Source organism: Coregonus lavaretus, assembly GCF_964263955.1.
Source record: "Coregonus lavaretus genome assembly, chromosome: 21".
NCBI lineage: Eukaryota > Metazoa > Chordata > Actinopteri > Salmoniformes > Salmonidae > Coregonus > Coregonus lavaretus.
Window position 1 is genome coordinate 23365036 of NC_140008.1, and position 19856 is coordinate 23384891.

The 19856-nt window shown below is 41.8% G+C and overlaps 1 protein-coding gene across 1 annotated transcript in view; it reads right to left on the reverse strand.

Annotated features, from left to right (window-relative positions):
* Positions 1–19002, reverse strand: part of LOC311148386 (voltage-dependent R-type calcium channel subunit alpha-1E-like) — a gene marked incomplete at both ends in the record, with an annotated part of 178622 nt that extends 159620 nt beyond the window's left edge. The window contains one exon of the mRNA XM_084185342.1: positions 18530–19002. Within this exon, the coding sequence (XP_084041468.1) occupies positions 18530–19002 (473 nt within the window). The remainder of the gene's footprint in view (positions 1–18529) is intronic.
* Positions 19003–19856: the final 854 nt, after the last annotated feature.

Sequence of the window (19856 nt, forward strand, 5' to 3'; positions counted from 1 at the left end):
CCGGAACATGTTCCAGTCTGTGCTAGCAAAACAGTCCTGTAGCTTAGCATCTGCGTCATCTGACCACTTTTTTATTAACCGAGTCACTGGTGCTTCCTGCTTTAGTTTTTGCTTATAAGCAGGAATCAGGAGGATAGAGTTATGGTCAGATTTGCCAAATGGAGGGCGAGGGAGAGCTTTGTATGCGTCTCTGTGTGTGGAGTAAAGGTGGTCTAGAGTTTTTTTCCCTCTGGTTGCACATTTAACATGCTGGTAGAAATTAGGTAGAACTGATTCAAGTTTCCCTGCATTAAAGTCCCCGGCCACTAGGAGCGCTGCCTCTGGATGAGCGTTTTCCTGTTCACTTATGGCCTTATACAGCTCATTCAGCGCAATCTTAATGCCAGCATTGGTTTGTGATGGTTAATAGACAGCTATGAAAAATATAGATGAAAACTCTCTTGGTAAATAGTGTGGTCTACAGCTTATCATAAGATACTCTACCTAAGGCGAGCAAAACCTCGAGACGGCTGTTGTTTACAAATATACACAGACCGCCACCCCTTGTCTTACCGGAGTCAGCCGTTCTATCCTGCCGATGTAGCGTATAGCCCGCTAGCTGTATGTTGTCCATGTCGTCGTTCAGCCACGACTCGGTGAAACATAATATATTACAGTTTTTAATGTCCCGTTGGTAGGATAACCGTAATCTTAGGTCATCTAATCTATTCTCAAATGATTGAACATTGGCTAATAGGATTGATGGAAGAGGCAGTTTACTTGCTTGCTGTCGGATCCTTACAAGGCACCCCGACCTACGTCCACGATATCTCTGTCTCTATCTCATGCGAATGATGGGGATTTGGGCCTTGTCGGGTGTCTGTAGGATATCCTTCGCGTCCGACTTGTTGAAGAAAAATTATTAGTCCAATACGATGTGAGTAATCGCTGTCCTGATATCCAGAAGCTCTTTTTGGTTATAAGAGACGATGGCAGAAACATTATGTACAGAATAAATTACAAATAACGCGGAAAATCACACATAATAGTACAATTGGTTAGAGGGCTGTAAAACGGCAGCCATCTTCTCCGGCGCCATTATATTTGTTAAGATGGCTCTGTTTTTAGAGGACTGTGGGTAATTCAAAATTGTTTTACTTCATGATTATTTTACACAATGTTGTATGCATGTTTGAAGAAAGAAAAGTATAATTTTATATTAGTATTAAGCAGCTTGTTGTGCCATGAGGTGTAATGGATCATGATGAAAAGATATGAAAACCGTCAGCCAAAATGACGTTCAGTGATGAGACGAGCCATTCCCACATTTCTATCTTTTAATGGTATAGCCAAATACAGTATCCTGTGATGCTTGCTGTGAAACCGCCAGTTACTTCTGGTGGATTGAGCACTTTGCTCAACAATGCCTGCAAAGGGGCTAAACTGGCAAATGATCAGATACATAAATCAATGAAAATACTCTAGAACAGGGGTCTCCAACAGGATGATCTCAAGCTACCAGTAGCTCACAGCCCATCAAACAATTCTGAAAGTTAATGTAATTTTCACGTGTTCCACTGCAAACTGTCATAAACAAATCTCACAAGAATCAGACACCATAAACTCCCAGCTGCTACCTAATCAACGCAACGTTGACATTATGCCACCCCTGGTTCGCCACTATTGGATGTGTAGTGTCAGCATTTGTTGCTGGTATGTCATACCTAAGTTTGCTTATCTTGCCAATGAATAAGTCATTAAAGTAGTTGGCAATATCAGTGGGTTTTGTGATGAATAAGCCATCTGATTCAATGAATGATGGAGCTGAGTTTGCCTTTTTTCCCTAAATGTAATTTAAGGTGCTCCAAAGCTTTTTACTATAATTCTTTATATCATTTATTTTTGTTTCATAGTATAGTTTATTTTTATTTTTATTTCGTTTATTCACATGATTTCTTCATTTGCTGTATGTTTGCCAATCAGTTGTGCTGCCAGACTTATTTGCCATACATTTTGCCTCATCCCTCTCAACCATACAATTTTTCAATTCCTTATCAATCCAAGGGGATTTAACAGTTTTTACAGTCATTTTCTTAATGGGTGCATGCTTATTAGTAACTGGAATAAGCTATTTCATAAATGTGTCAAGTGCAGCGTCTGGTCCTCATTACACACCACAGACAAACAAATATTATTTACATTATCAACATATGAATGACTACAAAACTTATTGTATGACCTCTTATACACTATATTTGGCTTTGCCTTTGGAACTTTGGTTTTCCTAGATATGGCTACTATATTGTGATCACTACATCCTATGGATTTGGATACTGCTTTAAAGCACATTTCTGCAGCATTAGTAAAGATGTGATCGATACATGTTGATGATTTCATTCCTGTGCTGTTTGTAAATACCCTGATAGGTTGACTGACAACCTGAACCAGGTTGCAGGCACTGGTTACAGTTTGAAGTTTTTGATATGATATGGCCTCCGCAGAAGTCAGGACATTCATACCTCTTGCGCTTTGCCAAGCAGCGCAGAGCTGTTGTGAAGGAAGTGAGTTTGTGTTTATACACGGCCTCCCGCCCTCACCTACCGTCAACCAATCATGTCAATGCAGAGCCCTCCACATTGTTACAAAATTTGAGAGGCGCACGGCGATGCGGTATAGAGCTCAATTTGGCCTCTGTGTGCCTCCTCCAAAACACCTACATTGTCATTGCACAAAATGGTACGCAGCATCATCTGGATATGTGTGCAACAAAAGTTCAACATTCACCTTCTGCTACCATTTCCATCAGCCGTCTACGCATACAATTTGATGCATATGTTCGATAAATCCAAAGTATGCACCAAACAGAACGCACTGCAACTGCCTTTGCAATTCAATGCTGCAAGACTAACGCTGAGTTCCATTGGAAATTAATGTACTTCTGGTGTAGGTGGGGCCAGATGCGCAATTAAAGGGGAATGACACAAAAAAATCAAAATCTGTTAGTTTTCTTCCTGACCCCCCCATAAATGGTCATCTGATGTGATTTAAGCATTGACATGGACTCAGAACATGCAATTTCGTTGTTTCTCTATGAACAATTGTAGAGTGAAAAACAAAAAATATAATTTGCGAAAATATAAAACATTATTTGGAGAAACAACTGATTTTATATTGCCCCCCTTAGAGTTGTTTATTAACCATTATTTTACCAGGTATATTGACAACAAAAATAGTGCAGTACTTTCTCTTTTACACTAAGGATCTGGGGAAGAGTTGCAGGGGAGAGGAGAAGAGAATAATGTGCCTATTTGAAAGCTAGAAAAAAACAATTGTAGCTCGCAACATGTTTCATTTCTTTGAAGTAGCTCTCATGCTAGAAAGGTTGGAGACCCCTGCTCTATAAGAAGTGATCTAATTCTGCACTAGACATGATTTGAAACACCATACTAGTGTTTTGAAGCTTTAGAGAGAGGAAACGGCACCAAAAGATAAGGGATCTAATTCTTGTTTTCAACCTTTTCCAATAGTGCTCCCAGTCCCTGGCACGGTGTTGCGCAACACTTGATTAAGTGGTGTAACGACACAGTGCCACGTCTCAAAACATCTCAGGATGATGTGTTTCAATACTCCATCAAAGTTAAGGTTGTCTCCTTTGCGTTGGTGGCAGCTCAGTTGCCACTAGTTTTGGTGTTACAAAGCACTTCATTTTAACAGTGTAGATGGCATGATGAAAAATCTGGCAACCAAGCCATTGATGCTAGCAAGTTTATTTTTAGCACCATTGAGTTGTTAATGATTGGATCATCAGAAGACTTGACCTTCATTCATCTGGAGTGTTTTCTACAGAACAATGTTAACAGTCCTTGTGAAAATCATGCCTGAAACTTAACAGCTGATGTTCATTCATCAGAACTCTGAAGAACAATTAAGTACATGTATGGCATTGCTGCAGGATTTCAACCCCAGCCTTAATTGGAGCGGTTAAGTGTTTTCTTTGCACTGTTATCTAGCACCCAACGTGTCCTATTCTCAGCCGTTACTAGAAAGGCAGTAATCATAACCCCTCATAGCGTATATAAAAATCATATAAATCATAATCCCTCTTCAACAATATTGGTGCTGTGAAACAACAAACATGTTTTCTGTTCAAACCTACACATTGTGTATTGATCCAGATAGAGATATAATTAAGTTATAATTCAACAAGTGGTAAAATGGTTAGTTGATCAAAACAGACACATGTAGTCCCTGTTGGAAAATTCAGCTACCAGCTCAACCATGTCCTTACAAGTTTGTCCAAACTGGTCTACCAACTTATTACCAGCTTGACCTGCAACTGACCAGCTCATACACCAAGCTGGTCTAAGATGGATTTTCCAGCAGGGGTGGAAATATTGACTATTGCCATTACAGAAGAGGAATACCAAAAGTAATTGAATAATACAAAATAAAAACATTGTTTGTACATGCATTTGTACATCAGATTGGCCTTCTCACATGAGATTATAGGCACTTGTGTGGCAATATCAGCATCTGTGCTGTGGCTGTCATGGGATGTGGGTGTGGAAGTCTTGTGATAAGGTGTTCGCTGAGCTTTTACCTCTCTCTGGTGGAGTATTGTAGGTACTGTCTCTAAAATAGTCAAACACCTATTCATTCCAGAGATGACAACTTTCAAAAATATGTATTTAATTAGGAGTCCAGTCTTCTTTGCCATAATGTATAAACCCAATAATCAAGGCTGTGGGATTATACACAGAGTCAATATCCACAATGAATCGACCTCTCTATTTCAATGTCACTTGGAGAAGGAATGAATCAAAGGGAAATGTTTGTGGCAAAAGTAGGGGGGTGTCTTTCAGCTCAAAAGTAGGGATGTAATTTTACAGTTTAAAAAAATGCAGAGGGAAATTAAGTCAAAATTGGGATTAATCAAAACTGCCATGAATAAACCATGTCTAATCTGAAGAGAGTAACACACTGGGCAAAAACTGGTTGAATCATAATTGTTTCCACAACATTTCAACCCAAAACATTTTTATGTGATTAAGTTGAATCAACGTGGAAAACTGATTGGATTGCAAAATGTCATCAATGTAAGGGAATTTCATCTTTTTTCTACCTAACTTTTAACCTAAATCCAATGGCATGGTGACATTTTTTGTTGATTTCACGTTAAAATTCACGTTAGTTGAAAACTCAACCAAATGTAAATCAAAACTAGACGTTGAACTGACGTCTATGCCTAGTGGGATGTTCTCACCGCAGTCTACTTTTTAAATTAAACAATCCATCTGTTCATATATCTCTATCTGACAGAATAATAAAATGAAAGGAATGTATTAATATTCATGCTGGCAGCACAACAGATCAATATTGTCCAGAGTGGGCTGTAAATTTCTCTCTGTGTATAGTAGTCTGCTAATCAGAAGCTGTTCCCCTGAGCCCTCCCTGCCAGGCCTGCCGGGTTTACTAGTGGCACAGAGCCACTGCACCAGGACCAGGGCGGGAGGGTGTTGGTGCCCGCTTTGCACCTGCCTGGTGCCCTCCCTACCTCCGCCAGAAAAGGGAAACTTCACAGCTGAGACGGGGGCTAGGCAGCAGATTGCCTGCTACCTACTGTAACTGAGGAGAAGAAGAGTAGGCAAGGTGGCAGGTAGCCTAGCGGTTAGAGCATTGGGCCAGTAACCGAAAGGTTGCTAGTTCAAGCCGACAAGGTGAAAAATCTGTTGCTGTGCCTTTCATCAAGGCACTTAACCCTAATGGCTCCAGGGTCACTGTTGATAATGGGTGTGTTTGAGTGGTAAGGAAAGCAACCGACTGCAGACGAAAGCTGGGGGCAGGTGAAAGTCCAACAGCAAGACTCAGATCATATATAAAAGTTTATCTTTACCATGTAGAAATAAACATGGCTCCAACCCCCATATCACACTGAAATAATATGTGTCTACATTGTACAATCAATCAGTGAGAGAGAGCATCAAATATCACATTCATTTGTATACAGTGCCTTCGGAAAGCATTCAGACCCCTTGACTTTCCACATTTTGTTACGTTACAGTCTTATTCTAAAATGGATTAAATAAATAAAAATCCTCATCAATCTACACACAATACCCCATAATGACAAAGTGAAAACTGGTTTTTAGACATTTTAGCAAACAGAAATACCTTATTTACATAAGTATTCAGACCCTTTGCTATGAGAATCGAAAATTGAGCTCAGCTGCGTCCTGTTTCCGTTGATCATCCTTGAGATGTTTCTACAACTTGATTGGAGTCCACCTGTGGTAAATTCAATTGATTGGACATGATTTGGAAAGGCACACACCTGTCTATATAAGGTCCCACAGTTAACAGTGCATGTCAGAGCAAAAACCAAGCCATGAGGTCGAAGGAATTGTCCATAGAGCTCCGAGACAGGATTGTGTCGAGGCACAGATCTGGGGAAAAGTACCAAACAATGTCTGCAACATTGAAGGTCCCCAAGAACACAGTGGCCTCCATCATTCTTCAATGGAAGAAGTTTGGAACCAACAAGACTCTTCCTAGAGTTGGTCGCCCGGTCAAACTGAGCAATCGGGGGAGAAGGGCCTTGGTCAGGGAGGTGACCAAGAACCTGATGGTCACTCTGACATGGCTCCAGAGTTCCTCTTTGGAGATGGGAGAATCTTCCAGAAGGACAACCATCTCTGCAGCACTCCACCAATCAGGCCTTTATGGTAGAGTGGCCAGACGGAAGCCACTCCTCAGTAAAAGGTACATGACAGCCCACTTGGAGTTTGCCAAAAGGCACCTAAAGACTCTCAGACCATGAGGAACAAGATTCTCTTGTCTGATGAAACCAAGATTCAACTCTTTGGCCTGAATGCCAGGTGTCACGTCTGGAGGAAACCTGGCACCATCCCTATGGTGAAACATGGTGGTGGCAGCATCATGCTGTGGGGATATTTTTCAGCGGCAAGGACTGTGAGACTAGTCAGGATCGAGGGAAAGATGAACGGAGCAAAGTACAGAGAGATCCTTGATGAAAACCTGCTCCAGATCGCTCAGGAACTCAGACTGGGGCGAAGGTTCACCTTCTAACAGGACAATGACCCTAAGCACACAGCCAAGACAACGCAGGAGTGGCTTCGGGACAATTCTCTGAATGTCCTTGAGTGGCCCAGCCAGAGCCTGGACTTGAACCCGATCTAACATCTCTGGAGAGACCTGAAAATAGCTGTGCAGCAATGCTCCCCATCCAACCTGACAGAACTTGAGAGGATCTGTAGAGAAGAATGAGAGAAACTCCCCAAATACAGGTGTGGCAAGCTTGTAGCATCATACCCAAGAAGACTCGAGGCTGTAATCGCTGCCAAAGGTGCTTCAACAAAGTACTGAGTAAAGGGTCTGAATACTTATGTAAATGTCCTATTTATTTTCTTCGTTTTTTATAACTGTGCAAAAATGTCTAAAAACCTTGTTTTGCTTTGTCATTACGGTGTATTGTGTGTAGATCGATGATTTGTTTTAATTTTTTATCCATTTTAGAATAAGGCTGTAACAAAGCAAAATGTGCAAAAAGTCAAGTCTGAATACTTTCCGAATGCACTGTATACATGAATTGTGGCAAAGTTGGTTCCTGTTTCAGTCATGTCTTTGGTCACATTTGCGTGGGTCAAACAAAAACACCCTAATGATTGGTTGGCAATCGAGCCTCCCACAATGAAGGCGATGGCTGCAGGATGAAGTTGGTAAAGAACAACTGCAGAAACTTGCAGTCGATTGCAGTCAAAACATTCTGACTTGCGCCTTCCACATGTAGGCGCAAGTCAGAACATTTTTAACCCCATAATGCAAGACACTTTGAAAGGTGGTGACCAACGATGGTCACCGACATGACAAAAATGATCAGTTCGAATGCGCCCAATGGCAGACCCTGACCTCTCAGGGGGAGTTGGGATATGCAAAACACACATTTCCAATTCACACATGCGTATAATACACACTTGTACATGTGAAATAGGACTAATATAAGCACCCACCAAATTATTATTATTATTAAGACTGGACTGGCAGAGAGAGAAGGAAACTTCTGTGGATGGTACTAACTACAAAGAGAGACTTCTCACCGACTACTCTGTCTGTCCTGGCCAGGGTTCAGGGTCTCTCCCACTCCACCCACCTCACAAATGTACTAGCACCCATAAATAAACCCACAGAAATCTTTCCATCTCCATCTCCCAGCGTGATTGAAATCCTTGAGCAGGAGAGAGTGGCATTATGTGTATGAACACCCGGTAATGAAAGTGATGTGGGTTTGTGCTAGGCTTGTTCTCTCCACGTAACTACTATCTTCAACAGAGAGGTTGACCGCACTCCACTATAATGATATCAAATTGCAATCCCCTCCTTAACTGAAGCAATCAAAGTCAAGTCATCAGAATGTTTTGTGGTTGATAAAACAGAATAAACTCTAACATAGGAAGGAGATTGTATATGTGTCAGCAGTCCAGGGGAAATAGCAAATACCACCAATGGATTTTCAAGTTGCTGCCATTCCCTTCTGATGAAATAATGGGATTAATGTGGCTTATTATGAATGCTGTCAGAATCTAGTAAAACGTGCACGCATGTGTTCTTATGTGCGTGTGCATGTGAACTTTCAAATACAGCACTTTATCAATTGATTGGGGTTAGTATATTACCTAAAATGCTCCTGCAACAAGAGAAACCACTTCTGTGAGCCTCTTATATCATGCAGTTCCCCAAAGATCCACAAGAGGGAGTAGAGATATAGCTATATGCCAGTCGATTGATAAAGAAATGCTGGGAATGACGCTTCCGTGCGTCAGCTATTTATCAAACAGCTCCCAAGATCAACATTAGTCACCAGACCCAGAACATTTGGGTTTGTTTGTTAGTGATTTGGGGAGTCTAAATGACAGATTACCCACATGCAGAGAGAGAGAGAAAGAGAGAGGGAAAGAGAGAACAAGAGAGAGAGGGAAAGAGAGAGAGAGCAAAGACAATACATTTGAGCTTAAAAGACTTTCAGTCCCAAATGGGGCATTAGCAGCAAGCTTGTTCACCACGTAGCCTACTGTACAGGATATCCTGGGTGTTGAGAACATAAGGAAGACAAGGAAGGCTAGGAAATCAGACCATAAAACCCAACCAATACAGATAGGTCCCACAGAGGGAACCATTTCATGGAGAGCTCCTGCCCAAATGAAATAATTCTCCCTCAACAAAGGCAAGAGTAATTTCACAGCATGCCAACAGCAATGAACACAGCTTCACCTTTGATATTTACTGTAAATCTGCTATATAAATATGCAGGGGAGTGATTCCACAGCAAAGGACAGAGCATGCATTCATCCATCCTGCATTCTCATCACAGACACATGACAGACCCTCTAGCGCAGAGTTCTCAAGCTTTTTGGGGCAGGGGACCCCTTTTGTGATTGCAAATTCATCAGGGAAGGTTGGATGGTTTAATATCGCACATACGTGAGTTCACTAGTGGAGTACAGGTTTCCTAACTACTCGTTGCTGCCTGCTGATATCTGGAGTGCAGTCACTGCATCTCTATCCTCTGAGAAAGGGAGTATGTAGCAGATCAAGGAGGCATGTAGCGGATAGTGGGTTTGATTCCCAGGACCACCCGTATGTAGAAAATATATGCACGCCTAACTTAATGATCTTTGTGAGGATGGGGGACTAATAAAGCTACTGGAATGACTGGAATAAATCAGAAAAGTGTTTACAGTAAGCTAGGAACTCATCTGAGAAGATTCTTAATGATAAAGCAGTCATAGCTGTTCAACACATAGATGTTGACAAACTGATGAAAATACAACTGAATCAAATCTCACCATCAAACAGTGTGGTTGACATGTTATTTCAAGATATTGCCTGCATTCAATGAGATATCAATAAATCGGTACCCTTTAATAATTAAAACACACACAGAGCAATATGGGTGCCGTATATACAGTGCATACAACTGTCGGGTCATATTGAATGAGAGGACCAGGGCCATATGTCACAGGTTGGTCTCTGGAGAAGCTGTGCTTTGTTGTTGGAGCAGAGACCTGAGATGCATGGTGGTAATATTCTGCTCTGTAAGAGGGGGTAGAAACACACAGAGAAAATGATCATGCTATAGGCCATAAAGGGGTGTCTTCATTTTCTTCACACTGGATTCACATGTTCTATACCGCTACACACAACTGTCTGTGACATTTGTTTTTAATTCATCTAATGGCTGAGGTGGTTACTATATGATAATTCAATCTATATCGCTGAATGGAATAATTACAGCCCAGTCCCCCCCAAAAGATCTCCAGTTTTCCAACCTCTCTTTGTTACTACAGCAAAAAATAACAAATTAATCAGACTCATCCAAAAAATGGGTCTATAATCAGATCCCCTTCACATTGCCATTACGATTGACGTTGGCTATGCCTTCACTCACTACTGTTGTTAAAGGCCTTGTAAATGCCTTGCAGTGGTAGCTAATGACTGTGTCTATCAAAAGCCTTTCTTTGTCTGGGCCTCTCAGGTTTCTCCAATTTGATAATGTATCACCTCTGAACAGAGAAAGCTCAGTCATGATGTGAAGCACATTCAAGAAATCTTCCACTTCTTGTATTCAAGGCTGACTATGAATTTAACTCAGATTCAGCTGTTATAAACATCTAAAGCTATACATACTAGTCTTTTATGTTACACACACACTAGATCACATATGATTTTATATACTGTTATTTTCATAAACCCTCCCTAATATTGCACAGTTTGCAAGGTAATAATCAAATGGCAACCTACTGCACCAGATAAAACAGCACTGTTAACCTCTTAAGGATCGGACTCTTTTTTTCCAATTTCGTCAAAAATGACATACCCAAATCTAACTGCCTGTAGCTCAGGACCTGAAGCAAGGATATGCATATTATTGATACCATCTGAAAGGAAACACATTGAAGTTTGTGGAAATGTGAAATTAATGCAGGAGAATATAACACATTAAATCTGGTAAAAGATAATACAAACAAAAAAACATGCGTTTTATTTTTTTATTTTTGTTCCATCATCTTTGAAATGCAAGAGAAAGGCCACAATATAATATTGCAGTTAGGTGCAATGTTGGTTTTGGCCACTAGATGGCAGCAGTGTGTATATGCAAAGTTTCAGATTGATCCAGTGAAGCATTGCAATACTGGACTATTTTGTATCAAGTCTGCCCAAATGTGCCGAATTGGTCAATTGATACATTTTCAAGTACATAACTATACAGAACATACAAAAATGATATGGTAATACAAAATGTAAGTTTACACACTCCCAAGAATGTCATACATGATGGATCATTAGCTTTCACACATCTAGATGGCCGGGCATGGTGGGTGTGGAGCCAGAGACAGCAGGGGTTCAAACTGTAGAACCCAGTTCCTACATTTGAATATAAAAATTGATTTTATCAAACAAAACTATGCTACATTTTATCTCTGGGACCCTTAGGATGACAAATCAGGGCAAGATTACTGAATGTAAGTACATTATTTACCTTCAGAGGTGAATGTATCAAACCAGTTGCCGTGATAAGTTTTCTGTTGTTGTGCACTCTCCTCAAACAATAGCATTGTCTTTTTTCACTGTAATAGCTACTGTAAATTGGACAGTGCAGTTCGATTAACAAGATTTTAAGCTTTCTGCCCATATAAGACATGTCTATGTCCTGGAAAGTTTGCTGTTACTTACAACAGTCATGCTAATCACATAAGCACACGTTAGCTCAACCGTCCCGTATATGGGACACCGATCCCGTACAGGTTAAACCCTGAAACTTCAAAACCCCAGCGGTCTGAATGACATTACGACGTCTCAGGGGACTCTCCCCGATCTGAATCACCACTATCTACCCCTCCTCCGGGCATGTTTTGAAGAGTAAGGGAATCTGTCCATTCAGGCCAAGAAACCCTGACACTCCTCCCTGGTTCCTGACACCCCATAAAAAGACTGGGACCCGTCTTCTGACAACTCTACATCCACTACACCACCACCACACACTCTCTCCTAGCTAATGTGATATTAACTTACCATGGCAGTCTGCAGCTTGCTCGAACACAACACAACACTACTGCACTACCACAACAGAGATGAATGCAGTTTATGAGAGTAGTCCATCACACTGACAGTCTTCTTCGCCCTGATCACCCCAACAACAAGTCTGTAGTTGTCATGATTGAAGACTTTAAATGCAATAAACTAAAACATTACTGTGCTACATGCAGTGGAACTGCATTCCTGCACTTTTCTATGACATACAGTACCAGTCAAAAGTTTGGACACACATACTCATTCAAGGGTTTTTCTTTATTTTTACTATTTTCTACATTGTAGAATAATAGTGAAGACATCAAAACTATGAAATAACACATATGGAATCATGTAGTAACCAAAAAAGTGTTAAACAAATCAAAATATATTTTATATTTGAGATTCTTCAAATTGCCACCCTTTGCCTTGATGACAGCATTGCACACTCTTGGCATTCTCTCAACCAGCATTACCTGGAATGCTTTTCCAACAGTCTTGAAGGAGTTCCCATATATGCTGAGCACTTGTTGGCTGCTTTTCCTTCACTCTGCGGTCCGACTCATCCCAAACCATCTCAATTGGGTTGAGGTCGGGGGATTGTGGAGGCCAGGTCATCTGATGTAGCACTCCATAACTCACCTTCTTGGTAAAACAGCCCTTACACAGCCTGGGGGTGTGTTGGGTCATTGTCCTGTTGAAAAACAAATGATAGTCCCACTAAGCCCAAACCTGATGGGATGGTGTATCACTGCAGAATACTCTGGTAGCCATGCTGGTTAAGTGTGCCTTGAATTCTAAATAAATCACAGACCGTGTCACCAGAAAAGCACCCCCACACCATAACACATTTACATTTACATTTAAGTCATTTGGCAGATGCTCTTATCCAGAGCGACTTACAGACTTACAGTTAACACCTCTTGCTCCATGCTTTACGGTGGGAAATACACATGCAGAGATCATCCGTTCACCCACACCGCGTCTCACAAAGCCACGGCGGTTGGATTAAAAAATCTCAAATTTGGACTCCAGACCAAAGGACACATTTCCACCAGTCTAATGTCCATTGCTCGTCTTTATTGGCCCAAGCAAGTCTCTTCTTCTTATTGGTGTCCTTTAGTAGTGGTTTCATTGCAGCAATTCGACCATGAAGGTCCAATTCACACAGTCTCCTCTGAATAGTTGATGTTGAGATGTGTCTTTTACTTGAACACTGTGAAGCATTTATTTGGGCTGCAATTTCTGAGGCTGGTAACTCTAATGAACTTATCCTCTGCAGCAGAGGTAACTCTGGGTCTTCCATTCCTATGGCGGTCCTCATGAGCGCCAGTTTCATCATAGCGCTTGATGGTTTTTGCGACTGCACTTGAAGAAACGTTCAAGTTCTTGAAATGTTCTGTATTGACTTACCTTCATGTCTTAAAGTAATGATGGACTGTCGTTTCTCTTTGCGTATTTGAGCTGTTCTTGCCATAACATGGACTTGGTCTTTTACCAAATAGGGCTTTCTTCTGTATACCCCCCTACCTTGTCAAAACATAACTGATTGGCTCAAACACATTAAGAAGGAAATAAATTCCACAAATTAACTTGAAAGAAGGCACACCTGTTAATTGAATTGCATTCCAGGTGACTACCTCATGAAGCTGGTTGAGAGAATGCCAAGTGTGTGCAAAGCTGTCATCAAGACAAAGGGTGGCTATTTGAAGAATCTCAAATATAAAACATATTTTGATTTGTTTAACACTTTTTTGGTTACTACATGATTCCATATGTGTTATTTAATAGTTTTGATGTCTTCACTATTATTCTACAATGTAGAAAATAGTTTTAAAAAATAAAGAAAAACCCTTGAATGAGTAGGTGTGTCCAAACTTTTGACTGGTACTGTATAAGTGCTGGCTGACAGACACATCAGATAGGGTTGATGAATAGGCCTTCTCAACAAGTCATCATAAATAATGAAGCTGTAACAAACCACTCTGACATTTACACTGTGCTGCTTCACTGAGGCAGCTTGATATATTTATAGGCTGATGAGAACAAATTATTTTAGCTGTGTATCGGATGCAGTCGTATAAAGGCCACACCTATTGCTTTATTTGTGAAAGTTTTTCTATGACCTTTCATGACCTCTCAGTCTTACATCCTGTTCACAGGTTTATAGAGGACCTCTGAGCCTAACTTTCAGGGTCTGCTGTTGACTGGTGTAATCAAGCATGTACGACCGGCTCAAAACAAAGCGATCAGAGGATAACCTAAACTGAGAGTTGCACTTACAGATACAAAGTGCAGCCATTTCTATAAGCACATCGATGGGCAGAGATACACTGAGAAAATGTGACAGAAAACAACCAGAGGGGTTTCAGTTTCCCTGTGTCAGGATCCAGTCAACCCAAATCCTCCGCACACAGGAACACCTCCACCTTCCAGCACACTGCACACTACTCTCATGCCTACCCTAATCCTCTCTATACCACCACCACAACCAACCAGAACCCTGTGTTTGAGTTCAACCCCCATGTGCCATTCTCAATCACAATCTCATGGTCACATGGTAGCAGTCTCACACACTTGTTGTCTCTCCATCTCTCAGTAGACTGATATGAGGAAGGCATTAGAATAGTGGAGTTGCTGTGGTCACTAGAACAGACCCCTCACCTTTATACCTGTGCCAGGTAACCATAGCTACAGGTTCTGACACAAGCTTTATGTTTTAATGAGTAGAACTGTTTAAAAAAAGACATGTTCTGAAAACATGTGGTGGTTTCTATGGAGATATAGTTATGGACACGGCCAAGGTAATTTGCAGTCAGGTATTGAACAGAATTGAAAATGGTGTAATGTGTAAACACACATGCTGAGATAGTGCACTGATGCTGATCTGATGTTTCATGTATGGCAGCTGAGCCTTCCTGCTCCTCTCTAGAATGTTGATTCAACTTCCCTTAAAATGTATTTTGTGCATATGCCAACATACGCATGTCTAGCACTGTCACCGGAAGACAATGACAACAGATAGCATGTTTTGTTGTAGTAGAACATTAGATCAATCATCTTCATGACACATATGAGGGATAGTGTTGAGATGATAACAAAAGTAACTCCCACATACTGTCACGCCATCACCACCCGACTAGGGCAATTAAAGTACGTTTTTGGAGCCAATGAATGTGAATCATCTGATTGAATGAGGAAGTACAAGACAAACTGACGCCTCACCAGATTTTATGTGATATTTGCATATTAGCCACCTCTTACTGCTCTAATTTCTTTGCTTTGGTTTTTCTACATGTTGTACATGAGGAGCTGCAAGTTAGCAAATCAATGATGTTCCCTTATACAGCATTTGTTAGGCATAGGCCCATTAAAGTGGAAAATAACACACATCGCAGTGGTCTAAGGCACTGCATCGCAGTGCTAGCTGTGCCACTAGAGATCCTGGTTCGAATCCAGGCTCTGCTGTAGCCGGCCGCAACCGGGAGACAAATGGGGCGGCGCACAATTGGCCCAGCGTCGTCCAGGGTAGGGGAGGGAATGGCCGGCAGGGAGGTAGCTCAGTTGGTAGAGCATGGCGTTTGCAATGCCAGGGTTGTGGGTTCGATTCCCACGGGGGGCCAGTATGAAAATAAAAAAGAATAATGTATGCACTAACTGTAAGTCGCTCTGGATAAGAGCGTCTGCTAAATAATGTAAATGTAATATATCCTTTGAGAAGACTGAATAACCTCTAGGGCAGGGGTGTCTTCACGAAGGTCCAATGAGCCACACTTAAAATGGATTATATTTCCATGCCGTCAAATAGTCCTCTATCCATCGCTTTTTGAATTTTCTATACTCCCTGACTGTCTAGCTTTCGTTTTGATTACTGTTAACAAGCTGGACAGAATGAAGAGACTTTAGATGTAGGTCCATTATCATTTCTACACAGTTTCGATTAGGTTTAAGTCATTCCAATGTCGTTTTTCGATTGTTTTCCCCCGGAAAAAAAGAATACCAATTCCGGATGTTTGACACCCTTGCTCTAGTGTTGTTGGAGTCTATAACAATGTTTACCTGTGTTTATGTGGAGGAGAAAGGGAACTAGGAAGGTGAATCACTGCCACTCTCTTGAGCAACAATCACTCATAATTTCTGAGTATAGAAATAACTTGTGAGGTGCAGAGCGAACATAATAACAGAGAACATATGCTTGGGTTCCTGTCTGAAAGGACACCTTGTGTGTGTGTGTTTTCAGGTAGAAGGCAGAAAAATGGTAGACCTACAACACTTTAATTCCTATCTTTTCTTTTTGGTTTGATGTTGAATGTGCATTTCCACCCCAGTGAGCAGCCACTCACTGAGTCCCACCATAAAAGTAATTACAGATAAGTGATGATGGGGTGAGATTATTATGCCTCTAGGCTTGGCTGACTGATAGCAAACAACAGATCCATAACTTGATGTTGCATTACAAATATTACTATGGGAACCTCTGGGAGCCTCTCAGCCTATCAAACTATTCAAACTATTCCTCATCCACATACCCAGTGAATTATAAAATAAATCTTCAAGCAAAGTTCCTTACATGCCTGAATACTAAACTCAATTTTGGGATGGTCACATCCCTCTGCAGCTGCCTCTGGCTCTGCTAACACAGGTTCCTTCCCACCAACGGCAGGGACAAACAGTTAGCATTTCAATGCTTTCCTCCTCCCTCACTACCACCCTCTTCCATGTCTTCACCTGCTGCAACCTTGTGCACAGAACTGTTATTTGTGGGAGCCAACCCTTCCGAGAGAATCTACGTTTCCATACGGCTGCACATTCAAAATTGTCCCCCTCATCCCTGCTGATAATGCATTCAAATTGGAGCGTCATTAAAAAACCTATTACGTGTTTGTGTGTGACTCTCTATTTTCCTACTAGCAGCTGACAGAATCATCCTAAATGACAGTGAGAGGTAAAGGCCATGGTAATAACACAACCTGACTGGGACGATTATTGTCCCAAATAGAGTAACATCAATTATCTAGGGCATAATGGGACAACCCAAACTGTGAAAATCATTCGAACAGGCCAGCTGACACAGCAATTAACCAACTATCCCTTTGTCACACACCCTCTGTTTTCCAATTTCACAACACATAAGAAATGCTATCAGCTTCTTAAAGCATGTCAGGACATCCCTCTGTACCCCTCCTACTCCCCTGACAATGCCTTAATGGAAACCAATGGGAAGGGTCAGGGCAGAGAATTAAAGTAGCAATTCATAATTTTACAAAATAGATTAGTTTAGACAAAATAACCATAGGGTGATTTTTGTTCTTTTGATCAATTAATGTTTTTCTTCCTATAGCTGTGGGCATCCTAGTGCAAAACAACTGACATGTACGTGTTCGGACACTACACACAGAAGTTGGCAGAAGAGGCTGTACCGACTTATGTACAGCCTCTAAGACTTTATGCCTTTATGTCTCTGTGTACAGAAGTTAGAGTTAGTTTCGTGAGCCAATGCTAACTAGCGTTAGCGCAATGACTAGAAGTCTATGGTTATCTACTAGCATGCTAGCAGATACCCATAGACTTCCAGTCATTGTGCTAATGCTAGTTAGCAATTGAGCTAGCGCTAGCTAGCAACTTCCTTCAAACAGTATCGACGAGTTAATCTGACTCTGGGGATTTAGATAAAAGGCCTCATTGCCAAAATCCCAAAGCATCCTTTTAACAATGAAAAAACATAGCATTCCTCCAGACTTCACAGTAGTATCATTAAACAGAGTCCTTGGTAATCATATCACAAGTAAAAAGGAACAACTGCAAATACACACAAATCCAGTCCATTGTTGGTTCAAAGCCATGGCAAGAGATGTTTATAATAATCTATTATCAATCTGGAGGCGGAAGAAACACACACCTGGTTAGGCGAGGTGCTGCTAGCAGAGTAGAACACTTGAAAAAGAAAAGGAGAGCTGCACACTCTAGGAGCTCAGATGCAATAATTTAATACCAAAGTTTCGACAGCCAAGCTGTCTTCATCAGTATATACCCTTTTGAAGACAGCTTGGCTGTCGAAACTTTGGTATTAAATTATTGCATCTGAGCTCCTAGAGTGTGCAGCTCTCCTTTTCTTTTATAATAATATATTAAACACTTCTTTCATTGATCTGTTTAATTCATGTTGACAAATGTTTCTCTGCACACTGTAACTGCTTATGAGAAAGAGCTTATCAAAATGTTCCCTCTATGATTTCATTAAAGATGAAAGTCACAGTGAAACCATGTTCCATGGTGAAGCTAGGCTTAAATCAGTGAATAAAAGTTAGAATAAATAATAGAAAGATGTTTCACAGTCTGTCTATTTCACAGACTCATTCCTGTATATACTCTCCAGTTAGAATTAAACCCATATATCTCCAGCCACAGGTAATGGTCCTAACACGTGTTAGCTTGCTAGCTTAGAGAGGAGGCATGTTGTACTTACTCCCATTCCTTGCGCAAGGCCTGTGGGGTGCTCTGGATCTTGTGAGCCTGGTGGGCCTTAACGATGTCCCGCTGCTCGATGAGGCCCCCCCGGCGGCGCTTAATGACGATGGGGCTGACGGGCCAGTCGGGGTCCATCCCCAGCACTCCCTCGACCCCGTTGTAGGAGCTGTCCACATCCAGGGAGAGGCCATGGGGGACGTGGGCATTGTGGGGGAGGTAGAGGGTGTCGAAGATGGTTGTGTGGGAGAGCAGGCTGTCTGACAGGCTCTGGGGTTCCATTAGGGAGCAGGAGCGGGAGCCGCTGGCCAGGCCAAGACGGTCCTTGTGCCAGTTCTCTGACTCGGGGTGCAGGACATAGCGGTGTGGGGTGCTGCTCCCGCACACCCCCACCCTGGCAAGCTGGGGCACCCCAAGGGCATTGTGGTCCGCCAGGGTCTGAGCACTGACTGAACAGGAGCCCAATTCCAACATTGTGGGGCCAGGCTCTCAGCATAATGCTGTGGAGAGAGGGTGAGAGAGACAGTTAACACATCACACTGGGGAAGATGCTGGGGTTTATACAGGAACTCCCAGTGGGAAGGCAGAGGTCTATTCTCACATACACACACTAACTGATTGAGATCTCAACAGATCCCTGTTCCAATTTTGTACAATTCAAATTAGTTCACAGTACACACAGTAAGTGATGTCATTTTCAATAATAGAACTGTGTATACTGACAATGGCGCCGGAGGAGATGGCTGCCGTTTTACGGGCTGGCGGGGTTTTCGGTGCATCGGCAAGATAGAACATCTGCCTCCGGTAAGACAAGCGTTGGCGGTCTGTGTATATTTGTAAATAACAGCTTGTGCACAAAATCTAATATTAAGGAAGTCTCAAGGTTTTGCTCGCCTGAGGTAGAGTATCTCATGATAAGCTGTAGACCACACTATTTACCAAGAGAGTTTTCATCTATATTTTTCGTAGCTGTCTATTTACCACTACAAACCGATGCTGGCACTAAGACCGCACTCAACGAGCTGTATAAGGCCATAAGCAAAGAAGAAAATGCTCATCCAGAGGCGGCGCTCCTAGTGGCCGGGGACTTTAATGCAGGGAAACTTAAATCCGTTTTATCTCATTTCTAACAGCATGTTAAATATGCAAGCAGAGGAAAAAAGCTCTAGACCACCTTTACTCCACACACAGAGATGTGTACAAAGCTCTCCCTCGCCCTCCATTTGGCAAATCTGACCATAATTCTATCCTCCTGATTCCTGCTTACATGCAAAAACTAAAGCAGGAAGTACCAGTGACTCGCTCAATACAGAAGTGGTCAGATGATG